Raw genomic sequence first — 12,352 nt, 5'->3', positions numbered from 1 at the left:
GCACTTTTTACAGTCCAATTCTATGAAGTGCTGCAATGAGAAGGGAACATCGCTCATTGGTAGAACCCATGTTTTGCATGCAGAAGGTCCCAGATTCAATCCCCGGTATCTTCAGATAGGGCAGGAAAAACTCCTTCCTGAAATCCTAGAGAGTTGCTGCCTGTCACTGTCGACAATACTGGGCTAGATGGGCCAGTGGTCTGACTCAGTATAAAGCAGTTCTTTACAGGATCAGGCCTAAGGGCACTTAGAATCATAGAATAGCAGAGTTGAAAGGGGCCTACAAGGCCATCGAGTCCAACCCCCTGCTCAATGCAGTAATCCACCCTAAAGCATCCCTGACAGATGGTTGTCCAGCTGCCTCTTGAAGGCCTCTAGTGTGGGAGAGCCCACAACCTCCCTAGGTAACTGATTCCATTGCCGTACTGCTCTAACAGTCAGGAAGTTTTTCCTGATGTCCAGCTGGAATCTGACTTCCTGTAACTTGAGCCCGTTATTCCGTGTCCTGCACTCTGGGAGGATTGAGAAGAGATCCTCGCCTTCCTTTGTGTGACAACCTTTTAAGTATTTAAAGAGTGCTATCATTGAAGAGTGCATGAATTTTCCTCCTATGTTCTGTTCAAGATCTAATGTTAACACATGTCCCATCCTTGCTCTGATCTTACTCCCTTTTACCCTTGATTTTATGTATTAAAATGTATTACTAATTATATGTTTTATATGCTTAGGTTATCTTATTGACCTTTTGCTTGGAATAACTGCACTTTTCTTTTTCTGGTCTATTGACTGTAAATAAAGGAATAAAGGATTGAGTCCGATTCTGTAGCCAACTGTGAATCCACCTAATAGTTGATCCATCTAGCCCACTTTTAGCTAGTTTGTTAATCAGAATGTCATGTGGTACTTTGTCAAAACCTTTGCTGAAGTCAAGATATATGACGTCCACAGCATTCCCACAGTCCACAAGGGAGGTTACCCGATCAAAAAATGAGATCAAATTAGTCTGACAGGATTTGTTCCTGACAAATCCATGTTGGCTTCTAGTAATCACTGCATTGATTTCAAGGTGTTTACAGATTGACTTCTTTATAATCTGCTCCAGAATTTTCCCAGGGATGGATGTCAGACTGACTGGTCTGTAGTTCCCAGGTTCTTCCTTTTTGCCCTTTTTGAAGATAGGGACAACGTTAGCCCTCCTCCAGTCGTCCGGCACCTCACCCGTCTTCCATGATTTTGCAAAGATAATAGACAAAGGTTCTGAGAGTTCTTCCGCTAGCTCCTTCATTACTCTAGGATACAGTTCATCAGGCCCTGGAGATTTGAACTCATTCAAGGAAATTAGGTGATCTTTGACCATTTGTTTATCAATCTCAAACTGCAATCCTGCCCCCTCAACTTCTGCTTCACTTTTTCCAGGGGGGTCATAGACCCGCTTTTGGGAGAAGACTGAGGCAAAGTAGGAATTGAGCACTTCAGCCTTTTCTTTGTTATCTGTTATCAATTTGCCATCCTCATTAAGCAGTTGAACCACCATTTCTTTCCTCTGTCTTTTACTACTCACGTATCTGAAGAAAGCCTTTTTATTGCTTTTAGCATCTCTCGCTAATCTCAGCTCATTCTGAGCTTTAGCCTTCTTGACGCCATTTCAGCACTTCTGTGCCACCTGTCTGTACTCTTCTTTTGTAGCCTGGCCTTCCTTCCACTTCCTATATGTATCCTTTTTTGTTTTCAGGTCGTCTCTAAGCTTTTTGTGGAGCCACATTGGTTTCCTCTGTTGTCTTCTATCTTTTCTCCTTGTTGGAATTGTTTGTAACTGTGCCTTTAAAATTTCCTTTTTTAAATACTCCCACCCATCCTGCACTCCTTTTCTCATTAGGCTCACTTGCCATGGGACCTTACTTATCATAGTTCTGAGTTTATTAAAATCAGCTTTCCTAAAATCCAGAGTACGTGTATGGCTACACTCAACTTTTGTCTCCCTCATAATCAAGAATTCAAGTATGACGTGGTCACTTTCCCCCAGAGTTCCCGTAACTGCCACTTTATCCACTAAGTCATCCCTATTGGTCAATATCAAGTCAAGGATTGCTGATCCTCTAGTTCCTTCCTCCACTTTCTGTAGGAGAAAGTTATCACCCACACATGCCAGGAATTTCTTGGAAGGGCCGCTTTTGGCAGTATTGGTCTCCCAACAGATATCAGGGTAATTGAACTCCCCTGGCAATTTGTTTCTCAAAAGTTTTGTCCTCATATTCTCCTTGATTGGGTGGTTGGTAGGAGACTCCGATTATCATGTTCTTTTTATTCCTTGCCCCATTTATTTGAATCCAGATGCTCTCAATGGGGCTCCCAGTCTGATCCACCTGTATTTCTGTGCAGGGATAGGTATTTTTAACATATAGTGCAACTCCACCTCCCTTTCTATTTCTTCTGTTCTTTTTGAACAAGTTATATCCTTCAATTGCTATATTCCAGTCATGGGAGTCATCCCACCAAGTTTCAGTTATACCTATCAAGTCATATTTGCCTTCATGTAATAAGAGTTCAAGTTCATTCTGTTTGTTTCCCATGCTCTAGGCATTAGTATATAGACATCGAAGACCATGTGTTTTATAGTCTGGCTTTGTTCCTACCTAGTTGCAGACACTATTTTGGGGCATTATTGGAGCTGTTCTCTGTACTGTGGTGCATTGGCCTTCATCCATTATTGCCTCGAAGTTTACGTCTCCCACCCCCGTAAGATTCAGTTTAAAGCCCTCCTGATCAAGTTCTTCATGCTGTGGCCGAACACATTCTTTCCAGCCCTTGTGAGGTGCAACCCATCCCTTGCCAGCAGTCCATGAAAAGGGCCTCTCGCCCAATCAGTGTCCATCATATGGAAGAGCTCCACATGCATTGGTCAGTACATGCGAATGGCCAAAAGCATGGACAGCAGCAAACCATTTTTACTGGCCCCGAGTGTGGCAGGAGGCAGGGCTAGCCCACATGGCCTCTTGAACGCTCTTTCAACCTGAGCGTGTGTGACGTTAACCTTCCTTCTCTCAGTTTAGGGGAAGGGTATTTATCACCTTCAAATGCTATTCTAACCGGTGTCACAAAAAATGCTTAGCTTTGTATTCTCTTCTGTAATGTTGCCACGCATGTGCTTTTTATACCTGAATAATTTCATTGGGGTGGATCCAGACTTATTCATACTTAAAGGCTACACACCTGGGATGAGGATGATGGATAAAGCAATGGATACTTGACATTTATTTTTAATCTAATACAATATGAGTGCAGTGTATTAAAATTAACTTTAAACATACTTGACTACATATGCAGGGTGTGTGTGTGTGTGTGTTTAAAATAGACTTACAGTGCCTCTTTAGTGTTCCTGTACTCCTCCCACTACAACATTTATAGCTATCAGTCTGCTTCATTGGCAGATTAGAGAAATCGAAAGTAATCAAGTAACGCCAGTTTAATGCTTAATGCTGATTTCCAGGCAGTCCTTCTCAACCTTTACCTATATGAAGAAATAACTTTTCATAGATTTCCATGAGACCCTAGTATTCTTTTATCTTTGATTGCCCTAAACATCCTACCCCTCTGGTAAAGTAGAGTAAAGCAACAATTGCTAGCCTCACCATTGGTTCAAATTTACACGTCGTCTCTGTATGTACCTGTCTCGAAAGCATTCTGTCAGAACTTCTTCTTTTCAATTAGTTCTGCATGTTGGTACACTACTTTCCTTCATATCAAATTTTTGTTTTTACTGAATTTTAATATGTATTACACTCTTCAGAAACTTGCATTCCAGCAGTGTAATGCTTGAACCTTGTCCCTTCCCTCCCCGCTGTCCCTGGTAATTGTCTGTGTGCATTTCATCAATTGTTTGCTCCATAACCATAATGGTTTTCAGGATCAAGATCCTGGCACGTGCCTCCAGTGTCTTATTTTCAATATATATGTCTCAATGTCTTATTTTCAATAAGCTATTATTATTTTCAATAATAACTTGTTATTTAACAAGTTATATCCTTCAATTGCTATATTCCAGTCATGGGAGCATGCCACAGCATGCCACAGAACCAGCCATGGCCATTGTCTTAATTGCATCAAAGCTGTTCTGCTTCCCCTGTGAACCCAGCTGAAATACAAAAGAACAGGGGCAAGGGGCTGCCCCTTTAGCTCCATTGTATAACCAATTTATTAGCCCGGGAACCAGGAAATAAGCTTATGTAATTCTGTTTACAAATACCTACAATGATACTTTTGTAAAAGCATGCGAAGATCAGTTTTTACACAAATGCTTTCCCCCCCATTCAATAAATGCCTCCAGAGAGAAAATTATCCCACACTATAGTGGAACAGAGCATCATAAATGGTAAGACTGCATAAATTACCAATAAAACATATGTATAAAACTGAATTAAACTTGATCATGGCTGAAAACATTCTTTAAAAGGCAATATTTACTGTAAGTTAAAGTGCAATGCTTTTTTTAAACAGCATCCTGATATTTTAATTAGCACATTGCTTGAGGCATTCACATATGTACACTCCCTTTTAAAACCAGATGAATCCCAACAAAACTAATTGCACCACAGATCGCCTTCAGATACTTCAGAAGTAAAAGATCCAGCTTGAAGCCATAATCGCTTCTATTTTAACCAGCATTTTCCAACTAAGTCTACTTTACAATTAAGGAACATTTCTGTATAACAACTTATGTTTTCTATACCCAATAATATCACTGTGCATATTACCAAACTTTAGAGGTTCCCAATGTTTCCCAAGACTAGCCCTTTTATCCATCTCTCTAGGGATGCAATCTGCTGGCCTCATCTGCTACAGCCATCTTGCATACTTTTGTGCTGATCCCCTTCCATCCTTGTACCCAAAGCCAGGTGGAGTCAGATCTTTGGTCCATCTAGCTAACTAATGTCTTTAGGGATGTTTGGGAATTTTGGTTTTGATCACAGAACATGCAAGGATGCTTGAAACCCCAAATGTGGTCGCAAGCGGAAATGTTTGCAAACATGCTTGCGTTCAATTTGCACAACTTTAGGGTCAGTTTTGCACAAATTTCCTTGCAGGATGAATCAGCCCCACTTCAATCTACGGAGGTAAATTGCACATATTAGGGAATTTGTGCAAATTTGGGGAAGTGTGTGCAAATCCCACATTTGATTGCTGCTTGATTTGCGCAAACGGGAACAGGAATAGGCCAGCAAACAAGCAGCGAGACAATGTTCAGAGAATTCCAGCAATCTGGAAATTTGCTCATTCATCCATCCCTCATTGTCTCCACTGACTGGCAACAGCCATCCAGGGTCTCACTCACTACTTAAGCTTTGGAGTTCCCAGGGATCAATCATGGGACTCTCTGCGTGCAAAGCAAGTGCTCTCCCACTGAGCGACACCCCTTAAATGTCTCCTCGCTTGTCTTGGGTAAGCATATCTCATAAACCATTTGTTTACATGTCTGTAAGGGCGATGTGCCTCACAATTCCATGGGCTGGAGAGCTCCCTCTTGTATTTGAGTTTTGTAGCACCTTGAAGATTAATAATTCTTTTCGGCCATAAGCTTAGATTTGTTAGTCTTTAAGGTGCCACAAGGAACTTTGTTTTTGCTGCAATAGACTAACACAGCCACCCTCTGGAAATTTTCAATGGATTCGGTCATCCCAAGATATAAAGTAGTTTGTAGCAGTGAGTTGTGTATTTGTGAGTGAGCCATACAATATTTCTTCATTCATTTAATAATAATAATACAAAGTTTTTATCCCTCAAAAGCTTCTCAGCAGCTAACAACATAATTTTAAAAACAAAAATATAAATATAAAGGAAGCAAAGGAAGAACAGAGAAGCAGAACAATAGAATGACTAGCTTAAAGCGGCATAAAAAAACAGCATCTAAAATGCCTGTGCAGATTTTAAAGTCTTTACCTGTTACCAGAAAAGCAATTTGCTCCACACGAGGTAAACCTCCCTTGAGAGAGAATTCTGTGGCACATTAAAAAAAGAGGCCATTTCACAGATGTCCATTCCCTCCCTCCTAAAAATATGGGGGACCCGGAAAGGAGCCTCCATGGAAAATCCTAAGATCCAGGCAAGCTTATGTGGACAGAGGAGGTTCTTAAATTAGTTTTACCCCAGGACATATAAGACTTTAAAAGTTAAAAACAGAACCCTGAATTGGGGTTTGGAAACAGATGCCCCTCCTCAATACACACACACACACACATTAGTGCATCTGTTGAAAGAAAATTGCATTTCCACAGTGCTCAGATCACAATATTTCTCCCCCATTTTCAAGCAGAGCTCTTGCTATATGGACAGCGATTGAACTACGGAGTTGCACTAGCTGGTACTTGTGATATTAATGGTAATAACCAACACCAAAGATATCTTCCATACATGTGTCATGTGTTTGAATTCTTATTTTAACATTAAAATTCATCTTTAAGGCCTATATTAAAATATAAATGTGAATGACAAACACCACCCTCAGATTGGGCCCCTCTACCATGTCATTGTACAGCAAAGAATCTAAGGAAGCTCCATTAACTTCTATATGGGGAGGAAATAAATCCTGCAGAAACACATCTTTAAATAAAAGCATGAAAGAAATACCCCACCATTTGTGGAATGCATTTCCCTTAGTAGTTGCTCCCAAGAAAGATGTAAAAGAGGTTGCAAAAAGGAACACCACTTACACCAAGGCTTATTCTCAAACCACCAGAAAGGATGAGATCACATACAATTGTAATACTGTTAGGTTAGCTTAACGTTAACAGGAATGTTATTGAGAAAAGGCTTCTTCCCTCTTCTGGAAATGTGGTTTTTAATGCACATACATGGCATAGTATTTACCCGCGCTGTAAGAAAGAACAAAGCTTTAAAAATTATAGAAATAAGCATACAAACATACCATGTCTTCACTCTCAAACTGTGCATTGTACTGTCCTGAATCCTCTTCCTCTGGCTTTTGAACAATGTTTCTGCAGACAAGCCATATGGTCAGACTGGCAACGAACACACCGATTTCAGGGACAAAAATTCGGATCCCGTTGCCAGCATCCACGCCTTTGAGACTGCATGTAGTTGAAAGAGAGGAGAAAATACATCAGTTCTCATTTAATTATTCAAACCTAGCTCAGCAGTAATATTTTAATACAAGGAAAAATTCGAAGATTTTTGCATTAGTCTTTGAGATTTTGTGGCTAAGCCTTTGCTTCTTCTACTGGAATACGTAGCTGAGAAGGGCATAGCTTTAGCTAGCAACAGACCAGGGGGAAAGGGTAGAGTTGGTACCTATGGAGGAGGGGGAAACACCACCATGTACTCAGTCAACAAGCCCATCCTCTCCCCGAGCTTGTTATTTGCTTTTTGAGGAAACTAAACAGGTACGATGGCTTGTCAATTCAGATGTCATGTCAAACTACCATTTGCAGAAAGCATGGATTGCAATTTCAGGCCATGGTTTCACATTCTGATTTGCTGGTCTATCACGAACCATAGTTTTCCCCATTCAGATGGCATTACGGCAAACCTATTCATATTTGCAAATCATGGTTTGGAATGGCAACCAAACTGAGTCATTTTATTTGCTCATATGAGAGCATGGTAAAATACGAAAGAAGAAAAGTTTGAAAAATATCTTCCATCATGTCTACATTTTATAAAGAAAGCACAAAGAAATATAGACTAAAGTTATGCAGTGCACTGGCATTTTGATAAGATTATTTCATTATGAATTTGCTTTTCAAAAGAAATATATAGGAAAGATGGCCTCAAAGTTTCATGTTTTACTAGAAGCTCATCTTCATAAACATTTTATTTGAACCAGCATTTCTAGAATAACTCCAGTACAAATTAATCTTTATGTTCTGCAGGAATTCTACTGGGTCTTATTACTCTCTCCAACAGTGATAGAGTCATAAATGTACATGCAACACTTATAAATATAATCCAAGTAGAATGCCAGATTTGTGTATTGAAATGGAAACCATGGAACAAGGTACAAGACAATGCGTAATCATGGCCATTTGTGTCAAGAGGAGTTTTCGTGTCAACTTCAGTATTTAAAGCCAGTTTGGGACCAATTCAGATAACTCTTCCCTCAATTTGTTGGTTCGATCAAATAAAGAATGAAATTAATGAGGTTTCACAGGAGCAGTTCTTGGTGGAAGTAATTTTTGTGAACCACCCAGAGAGCTCCAGCTATTGGGCGGTATAGAAATGAAATAATAAATAAATAAATAGATAAGTGAAGTCCTAAACTTTCTTGGATACACCCCCCCCCAAATAAAAATGAGAAAGCTGAACATGATACACAATTTCACTTTGAAAAACTGATGACTTGTGCTTCTCGCACAAGCATTACTCCTGGAGGTTCACAGAATGAGCAGGCATTACATAACAATTACTTATTTTGAAATATTACAAGGTAGCACTTTTCAGCAGTAGAACATCTAATAAGGCATCCTGCTGATCTAAACACCACATTTATTGCTAGCTGCATTACACATTACCAGTCTTCTAAATTGACCTTCCAAAGACTAGAGTAGCACTTAAGAATATGAGTATGTTGTGGAGCATATGGTGTGTAAGTCCAATGGATATTAATAAGTACATTTCTTAGAGGAAAGGATTTTAATAGAGCATTGACAAATTAGCTGACAGGTCTCTAAGATTGAAATGACTATCAGTATATCATTATACAACTAACCCTAAACGATCTGGACAATATGTTCATAACCGTGTTAAGAACCATATGCTACAGCTGATCATAATATAACATACAATATAAAAGCTATATACAGATTATTCATTTGGGTTCAGTTAATACTAGTAACATATTCCAAAGATTGTTAACATGGAGTCAATGAGAAATACAAAAGATCAGAGGGGGAAAAGGCTTTTATGTCTTCAACTCTAAATTACTCTTCGAATTCCTTTGTAATCCTGGTGTTTGTGCACATGCTGAAATTGTGTGTGCAACCAGTCCTACCAAGTAGAGTGAGGTAGTCACTTCAGGTAGCTGTACTGGGTGTCATGAAAAAGCAGCAAATTATTAGTTAATTTACTATTGTTGCATTTTACTACCTGGGAGGCGGAAAGGAATTTGTGGGGTTTTCTGCCTCAGGTGCAAAAATAACTTGGCTTGCCTTGAGTACTTTGCACCTTGACTTCATTTGCTATTCTGCTTCAGACAGCAAAATGTCTAGGACCAGCCCTGGCTGAAGAGGTCTATGAACTTTATGCGAGAGTCACTCATAATGCTGAATGGGCAAGCCTTTCAGTTTAAGGTTGGCGTGCAAACTGAGTTATATGAATGTCTTCAGCAGAATCTTCAAATAGTTGTACTCAAGGTTTTGTTTTGGTGTGTACACGCACATATCTCACTAGGACTGGATCCATTTGCAACCCTATACTGAAGTTACTCTACTGTGTGGGGATAACATTCATCCTATTAATCCACAGTGCTACACCAAAAAGATCCATGCAAGTGTAGTAGGACTTTACCAGTGGAAAGGGGCTGGGCTTATAAGTAATCCTATGTTTAATCTGGCATCAGTCCTGCCTTCTGTGATAGCATTCTGCCCATAAAAGAGGTGACTTAACACATTCTCACTGGAGACAAACAGCCCAAGACAACTAACCCCACGCTTCCTATTCTGCTCTCACAGTCTCAATTCCGGAAATGCTTTCTACCAACTCCAGTTGGTGGCCCAGCTACGCCCCTATCTGGACAGGGATAACCTAGCTTCAGTGGTCCATACTCTGGTAACCTCCAAATTAGATTACTGTAATGCCCTCTACGTGGGGCAGCCTTTGAAGACAGTTCAGAAGTTGCAGCTTGTGCAAAATGCAGCAGCCATATTGATAACTGGAACAAGGAGGTTTGAACATATAACACCGATTCTGGCCTGCTTGCATTGGCTACCTATATGCTTCCAAGCCCAATTCAAGGTGCTGGTTTTAACCTATAAAGCGCTACACAGCTTAGGACCACAATACTTGATGGAATGCCTCTCCCGACATGAACCTACCCATGTCGCTCAACATCTAAGGTCTTCCTCCGAGTGCCTACTCTGAGGGAAGCTGGCAGGATGGCAACAAGGGAGAGAGCCTTTTCAGTGGTGGCCCCCCAATTATGGAATGATCTCCCTGCTGAGGCTTGCCTGGCGCCAACATTATCTTTTTGGCGCCAGGTCAAGACTTTTCTCTTTTCCCAGGCATTTAACAGCATTTAACACTAAGTTTGGTTGTTTTTTAACAGACCCCAGAAATGTTGTTTTTAAATGGATACCATTGTTTTTATACTGTTTATGTTTTTGATGGTTTTAAATTTGTATACTTTTTAATGTTCACTGTTTTTAACTTTTGTAAACCGCCCAGAGAGCTTCAGCTATGGGGCGGTATATAAATGTAATCAATCAATCAATCAATCAAATCAATCAGAGTTCTTATTTATTTATTTATTATATTTTTATACCACCCAATAGCTGAAGCTTTCTGCTTCACAAAAAATACCATGATTTGCGGCATCAGGCTACATTACTCTGCCCCATGTCTTAAAAGTATGGACTAACAAGACAGACAAGAGCAGACTGGTGACAGAATACTTTTGAACAAGAAAAGGAAGGTGCATCACTGTGCACAAACACCACACATTCAACAGCCATGAAGAACCAAGCTAATATTGAAGGCAGATTAATAACAGTTCTCTCTTCTTACAATGCTAATCTTACAATGTAAGATATCCTGATTTAGGATTCTAGACAAAAACTTGCCAGAATCCTGACATGCCAAGTTCCCATCTTAACGGGGAGGTGAGATTTGTGGAGGCGCACAGGCCAGCAGCAAAGGGAGAAAGGCTGGTGAAAAGTGGTTGCACAACTGCAGCAGCAGCACCCCTTCCCAGGAGGGGACTGCTGAGCCAATCAGTGCTTTGATGGGGTGGGGCCAAAATAGAGTGAGATCTCCCTTCAGTTCAACCTGTGGCTTCTAAAGGCAAACCTCCTTTGCTGGGTTCACTTTTCAGAAGCCTGACAAATGCCCCGTCATAGTCTAGCACTGGGGCTACCACTCAAATCCTTCAGTGCATCATAACAAAGTTACACACACTTCATATCCATTCATGATATTGCACTGTAGAAAAAGTTAGGTCAGCTGAATGAAGTAAAACAGAAAAATCAGGGAAGTATAAAATATATACTATAAAAATATTTGGCACAGACATGAGCAAGCATAAAAATAATTCCAAGTCTCCTGAAGACTATGTTAAGCCTTAATAATCATTCACATATTTTGAAATCAAATGCACATCTCACTTTTGCTGGACAGTTACATTGTGGGGGAGAGAAAAAAACCTGTTTGGCAAATTGCTCACCCACATATCAACCCAACATTTGCCAAATGTTTGCTTTCCAAACATCATTATGCAGAGTACTGCTATTTAACAAGTTGAATGCACGTGCCAAGGTTGGCAGCCTCATTACTGACATAAAGCATGCAACATTTATTGGTCTGAGCTGCATACAAAGAACAGACTTGTGCCAAATGTAAATCCGGACACTCCCCGCCATGCTATTTCTTATGCCTCATTTGTTTTCTATACAAGCCAAATTAGGTGTTCAGTGCATTGCCCAGAAATAAAATAAAAAATAAAAAATGTGGACTTCATGCTGAGCACTGATTGCCCTACCACCAAAATCCTGGAGAACTTAATGTCAATCCCATGTTCTGTGCAACATCTGCAGCTGTGCACATAACTTCTATGCTTATTTATTGCTGATGTGCCAGCAATGTGCCTGTAGAGATAGAAATGCAGAATAGAAAACAAACTCTGCCCAAATGTTTTGTGGGGAGGACCCATCATCTCAGGCAAAGTAGACAGAGGAAATGGAACTGGCAGAGTCAGATGACAAGACTCATGTATAATTATTGCAAAATCTCCTGAATGGCTGGATATTCTTGGAAGAAAAACAGCAATGGGGGTGGGGAGGTCAAGAGAAACAATGGTTTTAACAAGAGATTTGAAAAAAGATATGGACAAGGCACGGATTATGGTATTTGAAGAACAGTTCGAAGAGGAAGAAGAGGGGAGGGAGGAAAAGTGACAAGAACTAACACTTGAATGGAGCTGCCACGTCCTAAGAAGAGGCCGTTGCTCCAAATGAAAAGGGAAGAAGGTATGGTCAAGTCACAGGAGAGAACATTCCAATCTTGGAGAGTGTAAATGAAAAGGGCAGAAGGAATGGCCAAGTCAAAGGGGAGAACATTCAAATCTTGGAGAGTACTATTAGACAGAGTACGTGTGAGAAGTGCATTCCTCCTGAGATTTACAGCCCAGGGT

General features: G+C 40.3%; 1 protein-coding gene across 1 annotated transcript in view; it reads right to left on the bottom strand.

Moving 5' to 3' along the window:
• PIEZO2 (piezo type mechanosensitive ion channel component 2) overlaps positions 1–12,352 on the bottom strand; it is a 307,830-nt gene that overhangs the window by 134,803 nt on the left and 160,675 nt on the right. Inside the window, exon 5 of the mRNA XM_063130557.1 lies at positions 6,920–7,082. Within this exon, the coding sequence (XP_062986627.1) occupies positions 6,920–7,082 (163 nt within the window). The remainder of the gene's footprint in view (positions 1–6,919; positions 7,083–12,352) is intronic.

This window comes from Elgaria multicarinata, chromosome 7, assembly GCF_023053635.1.
Source record: "Elgaria multicarinata webbii isolate HBS135686 ecotype San Diego chromosome 7, rElgMul1.1.pri, whole genome shotgun sequence".
NCBI classification, from domain to species: Eukaryota; Metazoa; Chordata; class Lepidosauria; order Squamata; family Anguidae; genus Elgaria; species Elgaria multicarinata.
Note: the sequence above shows the minus strand (reverse complement) of the source record. Positions and strands in the feature narration are given on the sequence as shown.